General features: G+C 51.3%; 1 protein-coding gene across 2 annotated transcripts in view; it reads right to left on the bottom strand.

Moving 5' to 3' along the window:
- Positions 1-536: 536 nt before the first annotated feature.
- Positions 537-21,807, bottom strand: part of SSUH2 (ssu-2 homolog) — a 42,763-nt gene continuing 21,492 nt past the window's right edge. For both annotated transcript variants that reach the window (XM_024983130.2, XM_005222613.4), the window contains exons 2-12: positions 15,641-15,739; positions 15,221-15,302; positions 13,584-13,713; positions 12,940-13,000; positions 11,758-11,882; positions 10,631-10,693; positions 8,958-9,043; positions 7,536-7,628; positions 7,045-7,150; positions 5,288-5,395; positions 537-2,166 (exon numbers count right to left, since the gene is read on the bottom strand). In XM_024983130.2, coding sequence (XP_024838898.1) covers positions 2,020-2,166; positions 5,288-5,395; positions 7,045-7,150; positions 7,536-7,628; positions 8,958-9,043; positions 10,631-10,693; positions 11,758-11,882; positions 12,940-13,000; positions 13,584-13,713; positions 15,221-15,302; positions 15,641-15,739 — 1,100 coding nt within the window. In that variant the 3' untranslated portion in view covers positions 537-2,019. The remainder of the gene's footprint in view (positions 2,167-5,287; positions 5,396-7,044; positions 7,151-7,535; positions 7,629-8,957; positions 9,044-10,630; positions 10,694-11,757; positions 11,883-12,939; positions 13,001-13,583; positions 13,714-15,220; positions 15,303-15,640; positions 15,740-21,807) is intronic.

The following is a 21,807-nucleotide window of genomic DNA, read 5'->3' as shown; positions in this document are numbered from 1 at the left end:
CGAACTGGGACCAGAGCCACAGTGTACAGCGGCCAGTGCAGGGGTTAGGGCCGCCCTCAAATTCTGCACTCTACCCTCCAGGGACTTTAACTGGTCTGGGGCGAACAGTGACAGCCAACTCAGCCCTAGGGTAACAGGCAGAAAGAGCAAATTAAGTCAGATCCTGGCCACAGCCAAAGTCATGAAAACAGATCACACTGCAGGGGAAAACACACACCAGTTATCAAACAGCCAGAGGACCCAGTGACCATCTGAGATTTTGCCAGAACCACCAGAAGCAAGGATCCCTGTGGCTGCTGGTTCACAGGGGCTCAATTAGAACAGTACCCCCATGACCCAGTTTATTCCAGCTGGATTTTCTCATTGGGTCTGGTTCGCATGCCAGCAGCACATATGAGCTACACGGCCTCAACTCTAACATACTCAAGGTTCCCTTTTCACCCTACAATGACACTTATACACAACCCACTTACATCCCATTTTTAAAGCAATCTAATGCCCAAACTGAAATATAAAGGAGAAATGAGAAGACAACAGTGGTTTAATACATGTATTTTGATCTGTGATGCTCAAGCACATGGCCCGAGGAACTCCACTGAAGGCAACGGAGTTACAAGTGTGGACTTAAGGGAGAGGATCAGAGCCATTTCAAACAAGACATACCATAAAACTCAAATAACAGAGGTGAACACTAAATAAAACTCAGCGTTGCATTCATAAGACCTTGTCGAAGTTCTCTGTGGGTGTCGGCGGGGTATCTGCCAGCCTTGTGACATGTGGAATGATGCTCCACTGTGTGAACATCCCTGAGCACTGCCGGACACCCAGCTCTCCTGGACTCCGTCCACCAATGAGAGCGACAACCAAAAACCATCCCTCCATTTGTACAATGCCGCGGGGGAATGGCCCCAGCCTCCCCCTCCACGTCAGGCCTGGGGGAGCAATCCTCTTCCAGGTGGAGGCAGGCGTTGGAAGACCGACAGGGGCATCTGAGCACTCACAGCCAGGCTCACGGTGCCTCGCGCAGCCCCTGACCCAGCACTCCAAAGGTGACCAACCGGGCATTCAGTGTGTGGGATGTGCCCTCCCCGCTCCCAGCGTCCCTGCACAGGACAAGGTATGCAATTCTCCTTATTCTCAGTGGGCGGGTTGTAAATTCAGCATGTGATACAGCAACCTGCATGTATCCTCTAAAACTCTGTAAAATTTACCCATGCACAGGCACCAGAGTAGAATGAGCATACAGACCCTTAGTCTACCCAACAAGCAGACTTGTTCTCCAGTCTTGGAGCAGATCTCTATGTCCTTAATTAGGGTGCACATGAGGGGTGCTTACCCTGAGAGCCGCCACGCTGTGAGGAAGCTCACGCTGCTTGGGGAGGCCACGTGTAGGTGTTCCAGCTGACAGTCGCCATCAACCCCTGGATATCTGGGGGAGCCAGCCTTCAGATGATGTCAGCGCCCTTGCCCTTGAGCCACCCCAGCCTTTGAATCTTCCAGATGAGGTCCCAGACATCATGGAACAGAGATAGGTCATCACGCAATAGCAGCATCTGAATTTCTGACCCACAGAATGAGGAGTAAAATTCTGTATGCTTTTGCCTGAGTGGCATTAAATGGCAGCAAATTTCCATGTATCTTTCAACAATTCAAGATCACTCAGCTCCACAAAAGGCCCATGCTAGCAGACACACACCAGAACTGAGACTGACCCAGCAAAAAGCAAAATCAACCCCACACTCAATCAGCACTTTAGTTCAGAGGCCAGAGGCAAAGCCCCTGGTTTAAGTTACTCCTCCTAAAGGAATGTGTGTCGATGAATTCTTGAGGGATAAATACAAAGTGAATTCTGCCAAAGGGGCTCCAGAGGGACTTGTGGCTAGACAGAGGAGCCGCATTCTCCGGAAGGATACCCAGGGGTTTGTGACTGTCAGAGGAGCCAACAGTGAGTGACCTCAGAGACCTCGGCCGTCCTCGGGGCACATGTGAGTGGCGGGCTCTGGGGGCAGCTGTGTGGTGTCAGATGATGGTGCAGCCACAGCAGTATCTCTCGGGGTAATCTACCAGATACACCTGGCGGTCGGTGCCATAGATGTAGTAGACGTCCGTCTTTCCTTGGTACCAGTAACGAACTTCTGTGAGGGGGATCAGCTCCAGGGTCTGGCGCTGAGGAAACAGTTGGCCAAAAAGAAAACCTCAGTGTTCTGTTCAAGTCACTCACCTCCTCAAGAACCCTCATAGCTCCCTCCTGCCTGCAGGAGGAAGCTCATGTTCTGGAGTTGCCATTTTGGCCCAGACCTGCCTTCCAGATGTATCTCCTCCTAGGCTCCTTCTCTCACCCGAAGCTCTGCCCCAAACTGACTTCTCATCTTTAACCATCACCTGATTCTAAGTTTCATCAAGTGAAGGCACAGACAACCCCAGGGGAGTTTCAGGATGTAGGGAAAGTCACCAGCCCAAAACAGGACATTAATTTTTAGATGGGGCAGGGAGAGAGTGAGATGGAAAAAATTGGAGGGTAAAGTCATTGTAAACATTTTTATATTAAAACAACCATGGAGATATTAGGAAAGGAGACATTAGGGCCCCATGTATGACAGCTGTCTCCTAACTGGATTCTACTTGCTAATGTCTTAACCCTGAGCAAAATATCAGCATGACTCTTGGTCTATAGATGCCAACCCAAAAGACAATCTGGGGCAAAGATTCACAGAAGTGTTCCCCCATTACATCTCTTTAAAAAAAATGCATGTCTGCCCCTAGCTCACCCCTCCCTGCTCCAGGACCACCACACAAATGGCCTGTGTCACCTGAGATGGGGCTGTGCCATCATAGAAAGCCCAGGAGACCCAGGGTGTGGACGGAGGCCTGCCGCCAACATACTGTGTGATCTTGGGTAGTCAGTGCCCCTTTGCCAAATGAAGGGTTCAAAAGGACTCCAATTGCCAGCCTCAGCAGTAAATACACCCCAGGAGAACCATCTGTAACCACAAACTGCTAAAATCATGTCCTGATCCTCTTTCCCAGCCCCAAAACAGACACCTCAATATTTGGGGGTCTGCATTGTAGTGCCCCCAGAATATACCAGGGCTGCAGGAGCAAGGGTCCTTAGGTACCAATCTGGGGTCCTCTCTGGATGGGGCTGCAGACCAGGCATCACCTCCAGGTGAACAGCCGCTGAGGTGTGGCCGATACTCAGAGTACTGCTCCCACTGCATCGCCCCCTTGCCTGACCATCCTGCTCCGGCTCCCCAACCCCTTCACCCATTTTCCCTGGGAGCCCTTGCTTAACACGTGACGAGCACACAGATCCTTGTCTCAGAGCTGCTTCTGCAGAGCCCAGCCTAATGCAAGGTCCAGCCACACCCATTTACAGATGAGGGCATGGAGGCCCACGGACAGAAGAGAGGGTTCAAAACCCGTGACCATGTGCAAGAACCAGGGAGCAGAGCCTGACCTGGTAAGCGAACCGTCCCTGCAGTGGTTGCCAGGTGAAAAGCACCCTGAATCCCTCAGCAGATAGCCCTGCAAACCTTCCCTGGCTTTCAGAGAGTCACTTGTGTGCCTTGAATGTGGTAGATAACATATTCCTTAGAGTTGAAAAAGTTGAGTTCTACTCCTGGGCTCTTCCACTAAGAAGCTGTGTTTCCTTACCTAAATTACTTCCACTCTCTGGGCCCCCTCTGATTTATTGGAAAAGTCATGGTTTGAAGTAGACCAGAGGTAGCTGAGGATGCCCACAGGCTAAAATCAGCCTGGTAGCCCATACAACGTTCTTAGCATTTTTTAAAATTTTGTTCTCAATATTGAAAAACTGGAAGGTTTCATATAAAAATGTGGACTTCAGAAGGTCTGAAATCTCTGTCCGAGGGGAGGCCCAGCCTTCTGGATAAGGGGCCCTCCCACCCACAGTACCACCCACCCTGCCGGCCTTTGAGTTTGCAGTGCCCCCACATCATGCTGAGGTTCATTCCAGCTCCAAGAGGGTCACTATTAAGTTAAATGCATCCTTTTCTCTCCTGCAAATAGGGTAGATGTGCAGAGAGAAGGGGAATACTCATTGCAAAGGGAATAGAAGGACACTTCCCCGGTGATCCAGTGGTTAAGAATCCACCTTGCAATGCGGGGTGTGTGTGTGTGTGTGGGTGGGGGGGGGGGTGCCTGTTCGAGCCCTGTTTGAGGAACTAAGATCCCACATGAGGCAGAGCAACTAAGCCCATTGCCACAACCAGATAGTCCACGTGTGCGCTGTGCGCTCAGTCATATCCAACTCTCTGCGATCCCACGGACTGTAGCCCACCGGGCTCCCCTGTCCATGGAATTCTCCAGGCAAGAATACTGGAGTGGGTTGCCGTTTCCTTCTCCATAGGCCACAACAAAAGATCCCGCATGATGCAACTAAGATCCGACACAGCCAAATAAAATTATTTAAGTTTCGGGTTCCGGGTGGTTAAAGCAAATGATCTCATTCCTTCAAAACCCTCTGAGGCGATGGTAGCATCTCTTTTTCACAGGTTAAAAACTGAACTGCAAGGAGTTCGCAGCTGGTGTGGGACCACTTTGAGATACGGGAGAACCAGGATCTGCACCCAAACTGTAAGACTCGGACCCGGGAGAGACTCCTCACCAAGTTCAGGCGCTGGGCTTCACGGCTCGACCCCTCATCTTCCCGCCCCATTTCTTTTACACACACACCCCCGTCCCTTCCGTCCCTTCCCACACACCACGCAGCATCTGGAGGCGCGATGGGCAGCACCGCCACCTAGTGGCCAGGAGGATACAGACGCGCAACTGCCCTGGCCCAGGCCGCCGGTCCAAGCCTTGGGGGCCGGAGATTTGCCAAGAGCCCTGTCGGGCCGCACGCTGGGTTCCAGCCCTGCCTTCCACCCTAGATCTCGAGCTTTCCCGTCCCCTCTCTGAATGAATACCAGGGGGTGAGAATCAAAATCACACTGAGCCACATTCCTGCGTGAAACCCTGCAAGCTTCCTGTCACTCTCTGGATAAATTAACCCAAACCTCTCCCTGTGGCGTTCGGGGGACCCGGCCTGCTCTTTGCCCTCCGGCCACTGCCCCAAGTCAGTCCCCAGTACCTCCGTGCTCCTCCCACTGGGGCTCCTTCCCCCCTCACCCTCCCCGCCCCCATCATTCCGCCCTGGCACTCTGGGCAAGGAGCCTCCCTGCAGAGGGAAGGGCCCACTCCCTCCTTTATGTCCACAGGGCAGTGCCCTGGAGCCCCAGCCCAGCCGGCACCTCACTTCCCACCAGTCTGAACCCCCTCAGCTCACCTGCTGCAGGACGCGGGCCCGGGAGGCCAGGGCGGCGCTGTGTTCTGAGATGCCGCGCCTGGAGGCCAGAGAGATCTCCCGCAGGGGGAAGTCCACAATTGGATACACCTGGGGGAGACGCAGACCTCCTGACCCGAAGCCTCAGCACCTGGAGCCTTAGAGGGCTGAGGGGAGCTTGAGCCCAGAGAGCGGAGGGCCCAGGCCAGGGGCGAGTGGGATGGGTGGGGCTTTTTAAACCTCTGCAGACCCTGGATCCAACCAAAGAGGAGGACTGTGGACAGAGTACTCCCCCACCCAGCAGACCTTTGCTGCTGCCTAACTCAGGTTGAGGGTGGCTGCAGGGCTTCCTAGAGCCGTGATGCCTGAAGTGAGCCTTTAGGAAACAGAGTGACTGGGGCAAAGAAAGAAGGCTAAGGACTATAGCGCAGTCATAAAGAAGGAAACCCTGCCATTTTCAACAATATGGGTGGCAAAGGGCATTATGTTAAGTGAGGTAAGTTATAGAAAGATAAATATCCTATGATCTCACTTATATGTGGAATTAAAACAAAAACAAAAAACCAAACTTCTAGATGCGGAGAATATACTGATGGTTACCAGAGATGGTAATGGGAGTGGGGGCGGGGGGGGAGGGTGAAGGGGGTCAGTTAGTACAAACTTCCAGATAGAAACAAGTCTTGGGGATGTAAATTACAGAGCTGTGACTACAGATGATAATACTGGATTGTATATTTGAAAGCTGCTGAGAGTAGCTCATAAAAGTTCTCATCACAAGAAAAAAAAAATTTTAACTGTATGGTGATGGATGTCAAACTAGATATATTTACCAGGCAATCTGAAACAGCCACATACTGTAAAAAGAGAAAGGAAGGAAGAAAAGAAAAGAGAAATAAAGAAAACCTGACCCTCCCAATAAACCTCTCCGTAGATGTCCTATAAAAGCCACATTCTCTTACCAGGTGGACAGCAGGGGGCAGCAAATCTTTTCTGTAAAGGGCCAGAGTAAACACAGGCTTTGAAGGCCATAGGGTCTCAGTCTAACTGCTTAACTCTGCCCTTGAAGTATAAAAGCAGCCACAGACAGTACACAAACAAATGAGCTGTGCTCCAATAAAACTTTATTTATATAAAGCAGGGTGAAGGCCAGAGTTTGCAACCCCCAGTGTACAGATGCTCCCTAATCTGGCTGCCGGCACCTGTTGTGTCTCAGCCCCTTGCTCTGGCCGGTTCACTGCCCCCAGCCCCCCCGCTCTCTGCTGCTCATTACGGCCTCTGTCCTGCTGCTTCCTCTGCTGGACACTTTGACCCCTGTTGTCACACCGTCCACTTGCTCCCAACACCACTCCCCACCCCAACACCTCTGCCCCTTCCTGTCTTTCTACCATACAACACTGTGAAGAAAATGCCATTATCATCTTCTCCCTCAACAACTGTGAGATCTGAGGGCAGAGATTGTTTTCCAGGATCCCCAGGGTCTAGCATAGTGCCTGGTATAGGAGGAAGGTCTCAAGATTTGTGCAGGGGAAGAAGGGAGGAAAAGAGGGAGAGAAAAGGAACAGGGGAAGGATGGAAGGTTGACGATGTAAAACTCAAAACAGAAGTAGCCCTGAAGGGTCCCAGCAGCTTGTGTCCTGCCTGGGAAGCTCTGCTCCTGCCCAGTCTCTGGAAGAAGGCATTGCCTGCAGAACCGGAATACCCGGGCTCACAGGGGAGGAGGGACCCAGCTCCCTTTGGGGCAGTTGCAAAGCCCTCCTCACCGTTGTGTTTTCGTCCTTAAACAGGGTCTCTCCTCTGGCTTTAGCAAGCAGCTCCCCAGGGAAGTCCAGCTGGTGCTCAGACACAAACTCAAACAGACTGTTCTTCCTGGAAGTGAGGAGGATGAGAGACGGAGCCAGGGGATTGCGTTAAGAACATGGCCTTGGCATCAGGCAGCCCAGGGCAGGAGGGCTTGCCATGCTACCCTTGGGACCTTGGGAACACGCTTTAGCCTCTCTGGGCCTCAGCAGCCTCACCTGTAAGGGGGGAAACTAGTCAGGTGCTGATCTAGCAAGGTGCCTGACGGGAAAAACCCTGAATGTGTGTAAGCTTTCCTGACATGGGAACTCAGGACCCGGGACTCCTATCTCCCAGCAGGCGCCTGCACTGTTAGAGCCCCAACCAAGTGGACCTCCTCTGCAGGCGCCACTGCAGGCCATGCCCCACCCCAGCCACCACCCGACCTGGCCACGGCACGGAGAGGCACACGTACCACGCGATGACCAGCTGGATGAAGTGCAGCAGCTTCTTCTCGCCCTTACAGGTGGCACAGGTCTTGTTCCCCCTCCCCGAGCACGTGCTGCATCTGAGAGGGGCCCCAATTGTAACAGACAGTCATGGCATCCCAGTGGCTCCAGGGCCCTTGCCCCACTTCCTTCCTCAGAAAGGTGGGCTGTGGTGGGCAAGGCTTGCTTCAGTGTGCCCACCACCTAGACCTCCTGCTTCTCATAGCAGTGCTCCAACCTCCTACTGGAGACCACCCTTCTCCCCCCTCCCCAGAGCCTACACGGTTCAAGGGCTTGTGCCCCATCCCTCCTGGGACCAGCCTGGGACCTCAGCCTGGCCAACCAGTTCATTCCATCTCTCTCGCCACAGGGCTGATACAAAGACTAATACATGAGCCAGGTGGGTGTGTTGAGATCTACACCAGAACTTTTGTTGGGACTATCAGGAAAGGGTCATCCTTTTCTACTGAGATTGCCAAGCTTGGAGCTGCTGGTGGCCACCTCTGCCACCACAGGAGATAACCTGCCTGAGAATGAGGCCAAAACAAAGGAAAGCAGAGTGCAGGACAGAGACAGATTCCTGGTGATATCGCTTTAGCACCTGGATCCAGCTATACCTCAAGTCATTCCAGAAATCTATTCCTAGACTTTTCCACTGCATGGGCCTACAGGTTTTCTATTTTGCTAAAGCCAGTTTGAATTGGAGTTGTTTTGCTTTTTAAATGAAAGAAACCTGAGTTTCCTTCCAAATCTAAGACCTTCTTTACCAATCACAGGTGGCAGATCCTCCAAAGCTCACCATCTGGCTTGTTAGAAGGATGGCCTGGGCCTTGGTGAGCCCAAAGTGTCATTAACCAGTGCACCTGTTGAGAGTTTCACTCGTCGGGGTTTCTTGTTCCCTTTTAAAAATTTATGAATACATCATTTCCAAAATGGGCAACAGGCCCATTGACTGCAAAGTCCTGCGAACAGGCACTTTGTTGATCTAGCCAATCAGCCGACCTTCCTTGATTCCTCCTACATTTAGTCCCTGCAGTGGGTTATAAATAGGGTGTGCCCAGGCCTGGGTCCTCCGAGTTAAGAGTCTCACCTTGGCTGCTTTTCTATATTCACTTCCCCTCCACGTGAGCAGGAAGAGGTCTCCTCTCTTCACCCACTGCCTCCCTTCCTCCCGGAAGTGCCTCATCCCTCCCGTCCACCCACCCGCAGATTGCCTGACGGGCTCCATCTGGTCTGGAGAAACACTCTCCGAGGTGACAGGCACCTACAACGCCCAGAGCTCTGGGGACACAGGGGTGACAAGACAGATCGCACACCCACTTGCCTTCCTGAGGGCAGGCAGTGACAAGCAAGAACACCCGTGAGAGCACACTCAGCTCCTCAGCTCTGGCTGGGGAGCCCGGTCTTACCTCCGCCTGCCAGACCCCGAACACATCTGACACCGCCGGGCGGACTTGGCTTTGCGCTTGGCACCACTGCAGGAGGAGCACCGAGCCTGCAGACACACGCAGCCTCAGTCCCACCCGCCTCCCCGGAGCAGGCAGAGGGCATCCTGAGGCCCAGCTGCAGGCCAGACAGTGACCCTCCCCAAGCCACTTTCGTGCTCCCTTTCTCTGGGCCTCCGCCCCTTGTCTGTAAAAGACCCTGCATCCTCACGTCTCTGCTTTTTCTGAGACATTCGCCTCTGCTGCTCTTCTCTGATCCCCATGACCCCCAGGGATCATCCCATACTAAGCAGCCATGGCCAGAAGAGGCGGGGAGATGGGCAGGCTGGCCCTTCGGGTGTTGGGGGTAACAGTTCAGTCTTAGAAAAGCCCCCAGAGATGGCCCAGGTTACACCCCTATAGTAGGCTTGGGGTGGGCTCTGGAGCCATTCCAGGGAAAGCCTGAGGGACAATGTGGGAGGAGGTGAGAGGGGAGAGAACAGCAAAGGCCACGGGGAGGGGGCCCTGGGGAGCAGGCCAGGGCAGGAGTGAGACCACAGGAGACACAGGGCTGGCACAGCCACAGCCGGACCCCGCAGGGCACAGAGCCGGCAGAGCGATGAGCCTGCAGCAGGTCAAGGAAGGAAAATGCTCAGCTTAGAGCAGCAAGCGGTCAGTGTGTATCCAAAAGGCTGGGGCACAAATCGGGAAGTGGGGAGATCTGAGAACACACAAGGGGCGTGGACTTCCTGCTGGGACAGCCGGTGCCTACAGGGGTCTGCAGAGAACACTGATGCCGCAGGGGCCTGGATGGTGCTGAAGGGCCCACAACAGGCTGAACAGTATACGTTATCCCCTCACCCCCAGATTCACGTCGAGCAGAGCCTCAGCGTGTGGCAATCACCTTTGCAGATGCAATTGGTAACAGTGAGGCCACACTGCAGAAGGGTGGGCCCCGTATCCAATGACCGTGTCCCTGTGGCACGGCAGAGACCCACACACGGAAAAGCGATGGAGGCAGAGGTGCGGTGAGGCAGCTATAAGCCGAGGACTGCCAGCTGCCACCAGAAGTCTAGAGGAAGGATAAGATGGCACCTCCATCAGGGCCTCCCAGAACTAACCCTGCCAACACCTTGATTTTGGATTTCCGGCCTCCAGAACTCTGAGATAATAAATTTGTTGCTTTAAGCCACCCAGTTTGTGGTCTTTTATTACAGCTGCCCCGGGAAACTAATCCAAGGCCCGAGTCTTGTCCCTCCAAGGCCCTGAGTGTCCCTTCTCGTCACGTGTGCCTGCACTGTAAATCCTGGGCATCTGTCTCTCTGTCCCACAGACAGAGGGTCCCTGCAAGGAGCACCCCAGGTCTCTGTCCTCCTGCAGCTGCACTGAGCAGGTACTCAATAAAAGTTTGTAGGTGGAGGAGGGAAAAAGACAAGAATAAAAACCATGAAGCATCAAAATGAAATAAAGTCAGTAGAGACCAGCCAATCCAACGTTCCCATTTTACAGGCAGGAAAGTGGAGGCCGGGAAAGGGAGGATGACTTGACTGAGATCCCACTGTTAGTGCAGGGAGGCCCAGGCTCCAGCCCAGCACTCCACCCCCACAGGGCCCTGCTCGCACACATCACCTACTCACCAACAGCAACGTGTGACTCACCGTGCCAGCCCCGTGGCAGCCACTGCACTTGTAGCGTCCACGCCCATGGCATTTGTGGCATTCCTGAGAGTAAATGCTCGCCTTGATCCCGTTTCCCAGGTACCAGTAGTTCCTGATTTCACCACCCCCACCCCCAGGATGTCAGTATCCCAAATAAATGTCCAGCAGTTCAGGCCACAGTGGGAAGATGGCCATTCACTCATGACAAGGATTCCAAAGAGCCTTGAACGCCAAGCCAAGGAGGTCACATTACCATCTCGGAGCTCCAGTCTGTCCTGGATGCTAAGATGGGGAGACCTGGTCTCTGACTCCCATGTCTTAACTCATACTCCCAGGCTAAACCACAAAAGCCAGTATCCTTTGCCTAATAGGTGGCTAAAGGAGTCTTTGGGAACAAAAGCCATTAAAAAAAAAGAGAGAGAAAAACAGGGTATTTTTGCAAAAGGCAGTGAGGTAGCTACTGGAATTCAATAACTGAATCAAAATAGCTTTTCCGCCCTGGAGAACAGAATGAAACACTTTCTTGATCTCTCAAAGTCGTTTTCGTCTTATGACGCTGTGAAAACTCAGAGGGTAAAACGACACGCTTGAATCAAGTTCTACAGTGAAAACAAGGAGGTGATTAGATGAGAACATAACATAAACATCTCAGCTGTGTCTTTACAACACACTAGGCTACCCTCGCTGCCTGTCCTGATTACATTTCTGTAAAACAGCATGGATGTCGAATTCTGCTCCCCTAATGACTTCCATTTTAAAAAATCCCATGATGCTTTAATTTTGTTTTATATTTGTTTCATTCAGCTATTTACCGATGGGCCAAAAAATAAAAATAAAAAGGATAAAAACATTCAGAGGGCCTAAGAATATGAATGCTTACTATTCAAAGCTGGTGACAATTTCATACCATCCTGTTGCTATGTGAATGCTCCCTATGCTACATGGAATTTGGTATGAGCCTATATCCCATAGACTGGGTTTCCTTAGAATTCTGTGCATTTGATGGGCAAGGAATGAACCACCAGCCTAGACTCTCAGTTTCCTTTTTAAAAGGATAAAATTTGAAGAAACCACAGTGCCAGAAAAACCAGCTCAGAGAGGAGTAAAGTCTCCAATAAACAAGTTACCTTGACCAATGATGAGTGAGGGACTTGGAACCTCCTAGTGTCTTCCTGAAACATTGGGGGAACCTGGACCTTGATGTCCCAGAGCCTGGGGGAGGTTCCTCTTTGTGGCCCATCCACGGAGTGATCTGACAGAGAAAGGGGTCATGTTATGACCAGCAGACAGCTGGGAGTACCAGCTTTCATTTACTCATCAAAGAGTCTGGACCTTCACCTGGTACCAGGTATTAGGCTCAACCCGGGGCCAAGGGACTGGTAGGCACAGGTCCCCTTAGAATCTGTGGTTAAGAACCTAAGCTCTGAAGTTGAACAGATCTGGCTGACTCCTGTTTCTTTGTACTTCCTTGCTGCAGAAGCCCACCCCAGCTCCTCTACCTCTGTGCCCTGCAATTCTCTCCTCTCTAAATGGGGGCTAATGGTGCCACGATGGTAGTAAAAATGCGTAGCAGAAGGCACACCAATGCTTATTAGCCCAGGGCTAGTACGTGCTGAGCGATCAATAAACAAGGACTGGAACTGCTACCCTCACCACTCCCACCATCGCCTTCTTTCTCGTCCTCCTCCTCCATTCAAGGAGACAGACTCAGCAACAACCACGATACAATGGCATATGACGCGGTAAGTGCTTTGGACCAGAGCTGAGTGAGTGAGGGGTTCAGGAGAGGAAATCTTCAAAGGCTTCCTAAAAGAGGGGACCCGTGAGCTGAGCCTTGGAGGACAGGCCATAGTGGTCAGCATGGAAAGCAGGCTGAGCACAGAGCTTCCCAGACAGACAGCCTTAAGCCTTTGGGTGCTGCAGAAGAGGGTGGGGTGGCGCACTGAACAAGGAGGGGGTCTAGAGACTCGGGGAGGTGCTGGGGGTGGCCTGGGAGGCCGGCAGACGCCCAAGCACACTTGCTCCCTTTGCCATCTGGCCCCAGGTGGCAGCACCAGCCTGTGGCCAAAGACGAACACTCGACTTTTTCAGGATCTCCTGCATACCACTTCTTGGACAAGGAAGCGTTTGCTAAGCTCAGCTCTGGGGAGGCTCCAGGAAGAAAGGCTATGCTGTTGTTTTATGGGAAATCAGGCTCAGGGCAGCAGAGCATCTTCCTCAGCGTTAGTAGCTAAGACAAGTCCTGACATTCACCACCAGCCCCGTCCATATCTGCTTCCAGTTACACCGGTATCAGACAACTCACTTACTGGTAAAGGGCTGAAAAGTCCATTCACTTATCCTGGATTCACTGAAGGTCTCCAATCGATACTGCAAAGGAAAAACAACTTGTTCACACTCATGCCCTTAGGAAGACAGAGCCTTATGCAGAAAATGAGGCTTCCCACCCCTGGGCTCATCATGCCACGCACAGCACCCAAGGGCTGCTCCAAACAGGCTGGCAGTAGTGACTTCTCACAGGTGGCCCAGGGCACTCCTGCAGGGGTCACTCAGTCCGAGGCCTCGGACAAACAGATTAGTTGTGTCTTAAAAAACAAGGCTTTGGAGCCAGCAAATCTGGTTTGAATCCCAGCTTGGTCACTTCTAGTTTCGTGTTTGGGGGCAAGTAACTCCACTTCTCTAAACACCCAATTCCTCCTCTTAACTGGTGATGATGGTTATCTACAGTGCAAGGCAGCTATGAGGATTCGATAAGACATATATGGAATGTGCTTCCCATAATGCCCAGGGCATTCAAGCTGCTTCACAGTGGCTGGTACTCATGATTCCTTGTATTATCCCTCACTGCAAACCCAGGAAGTGACAGAACCAACGTCACCACCAGTCACACACACACAGCCCCCCATGATTCCTTTCCCCCGGCCTCCCCAGACCCCCGCCGGCTGCCCCTCACCCGACACAGGTTCTGTTGCTTCAGCTCCAGGATGACGAGGTCGCTGGCGGCTGCGCTGCCATAACAGCACTTGGAGTTCACGAAGCTGAGGAGGGCTTCCCGGGCCACCTCTTCTGTCACCACGGGGACTCTGCCGGGGACGGAGCAGAGGGGCAGTGGGTGTGGGGACACCCTGCGGGCTCACCCGGGCCAGCCAGCCCCCTCCCTGTGCAGATGTTAACTGAGGACTGGAGACTGGGGCGGGCAGGGAGTTGGGGGGCGCCATGGTCCCCAGCAGGGATAGAGCCCTCGGGCGTCCACCTGGGCAAGGTGTCTCTGGCATTAGGAACTGTGTGAACAGACTGCCGGTGGGAAAGCGGCACCGTCTAGAGGACAGAAATGTACTTTAGCTGGAGTGTGGGGCTGGGGAGAAGGGCTGATAGAATCCTAGAACTTGAATAAAATAAAAACCCAAAAAAACAAGATGAATGTCATTTCGTAGATATGGAAAACTGAGGTCCAGAGAAGATGTCACACAGCTAGACAGAAGCAGGGTTAGGCAGACACGGTTTCTGCTCTCGGGAGCTGTAAGCAGCACTCAGGAGGAGACCCCAGTCGAGAACCTTCTGACAGTGGCGTCCAGGGAGACTTCCTGTGAGCCTGCAGCAGGAGAGCAGCACTGGCTGGAAGGCAGACGACAAGTGGCCCTTCCTCGGCCAACTCTCGGAGACTCCCCTGAGGCCCAGATGACCTGTCCCTCCTCAGCAAAAGCCCTCCTGCCCTACCGCCGCCACAGGCAGAGGCCCCTTCCTCCTTCCCCTCTCGTCTCCATATTCTTCTCCATGGCAGCCCAAGTCCAAATGTAAGCCCTGCATTCACACACGCTGTGTCCCCAGCATCCCTGCCCAGGGCACAGAGAGGTCTGTGCACCCACAGATGGCGCACAGCAGATGGAGAATGTGGGGACTGGGGCGGCTAAGACGAGTCCACGGAGGAAGTGGGTCCGTGGGCACACAGGGCGGGTGGCCAACGAGCAGAAGGGAAGTGGTCCAGGCAGCAGTGGGGCGAGGAATCAGGAGGACATCCTCGAAGGCAGGACATAGCCGCTCTAGACTTACAACAGGCATAGCTCCTTGTGTCCACACACACCTGGCTGGACAGCCAGAGCTCTGCCCTGAGTCCTCCACACAAGGAGGGTCTGCTCCAGGGAGCAGAGCAAGTACAGCAGACTTTTGCTAAAGGCTTAGAGAGCAAATGTTTTAGGCTTTGTGGGTCATATGGCCTCTGTGTCACCACTCAGCTCCTCTGTCACAGTGTAAAGGCAGCCACAGACACTAAGGGAAATAAAACGCGTGGCCGTGTACCAATAGGCTGTGGACTGGATCTGACCCAGGGGCTGTCATTTGCAACCCCTCATCTGGACTAGCGTTTTCAACCCTGGCGCAGTAGCCAGACAGCTTGGAAAGCTTGGACAAGTACACATTCCCAAGTTCCATCGCTGGAGAATCTAATCGAGCGGGACTGAACTCTGAGGCACAGTCTATATTGAAATCTGTGGCCCCTGAGATCTCCGAGAAGGGCTCTCAGGGGACAAAGGTGACCAAGGGATCGTCATGCATGACCCCGTGTGATGGCTCCCCGGGGTCACCAGAGCTCACCTGTGTTCCAGAAATGAGGACCAGCATCTTTGTTCCTGGGGTCTCCCTGCGGTTTCTGAAGGTGGGAAAAATATCTGGTGTCCTGGAGGAGAGGGGAGGAGTCAGGGTTCAACAGTCTGGCTTCAAGGCACAGGTATTTGTGGGATGAAAGAAGGAAAAATGGGCCGAATGTGAGAAAGAACAGATGAAGAAGGAGGGTTCCAAGACCAGTATCATCCTGGGCTTAAATGGAGATGGACGTGGTCATGGAATGTCCATGGACACAGGGCCTATGCCCCTGTCCTCCAGTTCCCTCCAGACAGTGACAAGGGGCTTCCCAGGGTCCCCAGGGGACAGGGGAGTTCTCCCAGGCCAGCCTGTTCCACACACACCCCCTCGACAGCATCACCCCTAGAAGAGGCTGGAAGACCACACACTTACTGTCCCCTTGAAGGACCCAGTCACAGCTGGGCAGCGTCTCCAGGAGTTCTGCCGGGGGCGCCAGAGGACTCTCAGCCTCGAAACTGAGGTCTACCACACCTGAGGGGAAACAGGCAGTGCTGAGCCTCGGGGAGGAGGGGCCACGGCAGCTCAACAGGCAGCTGACAAGTGAGGGCCAGTACGTGGGGAAGAGCCCCGAGGTTTAAGTCAGCTTCACTGTGGTCCCCTCGGGCCCCTGGGGACACACACATCTGCAGGGCAGGCAGTGATGGGGTGGGGTGATGAGAGTAGCAGCAGTAATAATGAGGAGAAGATCATGAGGCAGGGCAGCTCCTGCTCGTCAGCACCTGCTCTGAGCCAGTCGTCAGGACAGGTGCTTCATAAGCAGCATCATATTCCACGGCCCCAGGGGACAGACACTGCGTAACAGATGCGCACACTTCTACGACGCTCCGCTCATCACAAGACGGACCTCTGTTTGCTCCCCTCTAACCTGGGCAGGCTTGTGACTGCTTCACCAAGGGAACACAGGGAGCAGAGAAGAGAACTGCAGCTCCTACTGCTGGCCTCCTGAAGCCAGCCCTCTTCAGGCCTGAGCTGCCAGGTAAGAAATCAGACCATTCCACTGGAGAGGCCAAGTGGAAATACCCACAGACTACGTGGACAGGGGCCCAGTGGTATCCTGCCTTCTCCAAGAACCCTGCCAAGCCACCAGGAATATGAGCACATTTGGGCCCTGTAGTCCAGATTACTGCCTGCCAGATCACTGACCCTTTAATGGACTGCATGTCTGCAACCCCCCGAAATTCATATGTTGAAACCCATACCCCCAACAGAGCTGGGACCTTTTGGAGGTGATAAGGTTGACATAAGGTCTTAAGGATGGAGTTCCGTGATGGGATCAAAGTCCTAAGAAGGTTGCTGTGTGAGCAACCAGTGAGTAGGCAGCTGTCTACCAGCCAGACGCCGGGTCTGTGAACTGGAAACTCAGGACAACTCATGAAGCCTCCCACACATGGTGCCTCACCTCACCATCCCTCCTGCAGGTGTAGAAGGCAGGACTTCTAACTCCGCTTGACATGAGCAGTGTGAGGCTCAGAGAAGTTATTCAAGTATCCTGAGGATGCACATTGCTAGACTTAGAGAAGGACAGAGGCTCCTTGCTCCAGCTCTAGCCCACTGGGCCATCCATCAAACCTGTTCCCCAAAGCCCCCATGCTGGGAGACAAGGATCCCTCAGCTCTGTCTTTCTAGTGGTCAATTGACCACAGGAAGTTGACTTTAAAGGGTGAGCTGATAAGCAGTTAGTGGAAAGGGATTATCTGCATTAAGTCACTGAAGCCCACTCGATTCAAGCTTTCAGTGGATCCACCTCATCTCCTGGATCCTTCTCTCTTTTTTCTTTTGCAGTTCTTTAAAGCCTGCTGCTGTTTATCACTACAAAAATAAAAATAATATGTTCTGTCCTTTAGAGATTAATAAAAACAAAGGCAAAAGGAATAAGATCTTGTTCAAAAGTAGAACAGCCTAGGTTATCTGGAAGTAGAGATAGACGGCAGGTAGTGAGGAAGCCTGAAATTTTGGAATTCAGGTCAAGAACAGTGAGGGAAAGAGGGGATGTAATTAAAACAAATAAAAAACCCTGGCTCAACCACCTCCCCCGTTAGGGATGTACTTGTCCTCTGACAGTAAGAAATACTAATGGATCTCTTAAAGTTCTGCCTCCTGGGTGGAAACTTTCAAAGGAAGCAGAAATAGAAGGACATTTGTAGATGTAGAGTACCTTTCTTAGCTGGAAAACTATATCTGTAAGTGAACGATTCTGCTGAGACCCTGGGGAAAGCCCTGGGACAGATGTGGGTATGACATAAAGTGACACCATCCCAAACCTTTGAACACCTGTTGCTGTGTCCTGAAATCCCAGGATGAGAATTCACCTGGAATTATTTGTTGAACCTTGGTTCTCAATATTATTTTGCTTCTAATGAGTTTACTAGCATTCTCAGCGACTCTAGCCACCAGGCACCCAGGGATCAGCAAACATTTTCTACCAATCAGTTCAGTTCAGTTCAGCCACTCACACATGTCCAATTCTTTGTAACACCATGGACTGCAGTACACCAGGCTTCCCTGTCTGTCACCAACTCCTGGAGCTTGCTCAAACTCATGTCCATCGAGTCAGTGATGCCATCCAACCATCTCATCCTCTGTCATCCCTTTCTCCTCCTGCCTTCAGTCTTTCCCAGCATCAGGATCTTTTCCAATGAGTCAGTTCTTCGCATCAGGTGGCCAAAGTATTGGAGCTTTAACTTCAGCATCAGTCCTTCTAATGAATATTCAGGACTGATTTCCTTTAGGATTGACTGGTTTGATCTTGCAGTCCAAGTTACTCTCAAGAGTCTTCTCCAACACCTCAGTTCAAAAGCATCAATTCTTTGATGTTCAGCTTTCTCTATGGTCCAACTCTCACATCCATACATGACTACTGGCAAAACATCATCCCAAAGCTTTGAACACCTGTTGCTGTGTCCTACAAATAACCAGGTGGTAATTTCAGACTATGGGCTGTACAGTCTGCTTCAATCATTGTGCCCTGAAAGTAGATGCAGACAATAGACAATTGAATAAGTGTGGTTTGGTTTCAAATAAACTTTACAAAACTGGCAATGGGTGAGCTATGATTCATGAGCCATATTATGCCCTCCCTGACCTACCACACACTTGTGCGGCTGGGTTTGAAGGGGATCAGGAAGGTGGAGGCTGGAATTTGAAACTTTCTGGGCTGGGGTCCATGCTCATTCATTGCAGTATCTATGAATCCAGTCAAAAGAATTAAAGATGAGGGGCAGGGTTGGACTGCAGCCCAAGGTGATTAGACTCAGAATCCCTGGGCACAGTGGTTAGGAATCTGGGCTCTGATATGCCACCATCTGAGCCAGGTAATACATGACACTGTCAGACATACATCCTCCCAACACTCAACATCCCCAGCTGTGGAAAAGAGCAGGTGATATTAGGGCCCATCTAAAGAGACAATCTGGTCCCATCACTTCATAGCAAATAGATGGGGAAACAGTGGAAACAGTGTCAGACTTTATTTTTTGGGGCTCCAAAATCACTGCAGATGGTGACTGCAGCCATGAAATTAAAAGACACTTAACTCCTTGGAAGGAAAGTTATGACCAACCTAGATAGCATATGCAAAAGCAGAGACATTACTTTGCTGACAAAGATCCATCTAGTCAAGGCTATGGTTTTTCCAGTGGTCATGTATGGATGTGAGAGTTGGACTGTGAAGAAAGCTGAGCGCCGAAGAATTGATGCTTTTGAACTGTGGTGTTGGAGAAGACTCTTGAGAGTCCCTTGGACTGCAAGGAGATCCAACCAGTCCATTCTGAAGGAGGTCAGTCTTGGGTGTTCATTGGAAGGACTAATGCTAAAGCTGAAACTCCAATACTTTGGCCACCTCTTGCGAAGAGTTTACTCATTGGAAAAGACTGTGATGCTGGGAGGGATTGGGGGCAGGAGGAGAAGGGGACAACAGAGGATGAGATGGCTGGATGGCATCACCAACTTGATGGACATGAGTTTGAGTAAACTCCGGGAGTTGACAATGGACAGGGAGGCCTGGTGGGCTGCGATTCATGGGGTCACAGAGTCAGACACGACTGAGTGACTGAACTGAACTGAAAGAGACAATGTGTATACAGCTCTCAGCCCCAAGCCTGGCATGTAAAACATGCTTGGTCAATGCCTTGGACCTGAGGAAGGCAGGTCTTCTTCATTCTTTGTGCTCCTTTAAGCCAGGGGACCAGAGTGAAAATGTCAAACATGAAAAGAAAGGCAAGGTTATCACAGCCGCATTCCCTTGGAGGGCCACCACCCACCGGGAAGTCTTGACTCTGATGGGGCATCAACACTCTCTTGGACAAAGGAGACAAGGAAATGCCACGTGGCCGCTCTGTCCTGCTAGAAACCAAACAAAGAGGCAGGAAGAGGGGAAGAATAAGAGGTGGGAAACTCAGAGCTCCATCCATCAACTGGGAGTCACCCTGACCTCTGGCAACGTGTCAGAGCTAAATTAACCTCCCCATTATGTTAAAGACAAGAATAAAAACCTCCAGGCTGAAGCACAGTCTGACACATCATTTCCTGGGCAGATAGCATCAGGCACAACAGGAATGCGGATGTCACGGGACATTGTGTGGCGCCCAGTATGGGGAGCTCTGATGGGGGCTACCAGCCGCGTCACCATTTCCACGACACTGGGCTGCATTCTAAGGCGGTCGTCTGGCTGGACCACTGCCCCCTAACAATGCTGGGCCTGGTTTGGGGATGCTCCATGGTCTCTCTTGCACCTCATGACAATCACTTTTGTAGAAGGACCGCATTTTGTAGAAGGACAAGATGGGGTTCAGAGATGTGGTTTGAGACAACGTGCTCACAGCAGAGACAGAAACACTACTTAGAACTCAGCGCCTGATTCCAAGCCCCACGGCCTTTCCACTCAGGTGGACATCCCACTGCTCCAGGCACACAGGTCAAGTGGTTGCCAAGAGAGCTTCACAAAGGGCTACCCAGGTCGTGTTTCTATTCACTAGACACCAGCTGTTTTTCTTTTGTATAGAAAGGAATTTTTCTTATGCAGACAGGCACAATTCATGGATAACCCCTCAAGTTTCTGTTTTTAAAATGTCATTCCTCTGATGTCAGAGGATCAAAGGAGTCCACGTCTCCTGCTCCTGATTAATCATTGTCAAAGCACTGAAATTTTAAAAGTGACTTCCATGTGGATGTCATATCCCAGAATGTCCCTATCCATGCCTCCTTTGGTACCAAAGTATATCACTGGAGGAATGCATTTTCTCTGAAGCTGCTCCACATTATAGACACAAAAAATAAGGAGAAAAAAGCTTAGTGACCAGGAAGCGTATCTCAATTGGCTAAAGGGGATACCATCTTTCACCTAAGAAGGGACATTTAAATTATAGAAGTCCCACAGCAGCCTTCCTTTCTGAAACCAGGAAAAAATTTTACCTAGGTTCAGATTTCATCAACTTAGTTTCTAAAAAATTTCAGAACCATCTCACACCTTGCAGTAGACCCAAAGTGCTGGCTTAAGGTTCAACTGCGTTGGAAACCAGCACATAGAGTGACCCTACAGCAGAATAAGGGGTTTTAGATTTTAAAGGAACTAAAAAGAGTTCATCTTTCTCTTTACCTTGGTTACCAAAAAGGCTGATGCCGAAAGAGAAAGAGCACAATAATAGTATTTTCCATTGAGAGCAGTTTAAAGTTCCAGGGGACATAATCCAATCATTTTCTGATCATTTACTCCATGACTACTCTGGGCTAAGTGATATACTGGGCACTTTACATTAAAATTAATCTTTTACAAATTATACAAGATGACACAATGTCTATTTTTTTCTAGGGGGAAATAATGCTCAGAGAGGTTTAGTGACTTAGGTAAAGTCACCCAGCAATTAGGCAGCACTTGGATTTGAATTCAACTCTGACATAGCCCATATCTACTACAACAAAACCCAAATATAAATGGAAAGCTAATGAGCAGTGCTTTAAAGATGAAAGATTGCAATCAACTATTAGCAGAAACTTATTACCATAATACTGCTGCTAAGTCGCTTCAGTTGTGTCCGACTCTGTGCGACCCCATAGACGGCGGCCCACCAGGCTCCCCCGTCCCTGGGATTCTCCAGGCAAGAACACTGGAGTGGGTTGCCATTTCCTTCTCCAATGCATGAAAGGGAAAAGTGAAAGTGAAGTCGCTCAGTCGTGTCCGACTCTTAGCAACTCCATGGACTGCAGCCTACCAGGCTCTTCCGTCCATGGGATTTTCCAGGCAAGAGTACTGGAGTGGGGTGCCATTGCCTTCTCCACAATAATACTATGGATACACAATTCCAACATATCAGAGGTGAGAGTAGGTCCTCCCCAAATACATGCTACATTATCTATGTATATTCTCTCACTTCAATATGAAAAAGGACTCCAAGAAAACGTAAACTGAGCTCTCTAAGATTAGCATGCATTCATTTTATACCCCACTGAAGTTCTGAGGCTTGAAGCTCTGAGAAACCAACGTTAAAGGCAGTAAAAAGTGTTGGGCTTGCACAGGACCTTCCAAGTCACCAAGTTCAGTAAGT

This window comes from Bos taurus, chromosome 22 (assembly GCF_002263795.3).
Source record: "Bos taurus isolate L1 Dominette 01449 registration number 42190680 breed Hereford chromosome 22, ARS-UCD2.0, whole genome shotgun sequence".
In the NCBI taxonomy this organism is placed as follows: Eukaryota; Metazoa; Chordata; class Mammalia; order Artiodactyla; family Bovidae; genus Bos; species Bos taurus.
This window is presented reverse-complemented; position numbering and strand designations above follow the sequence as displayed.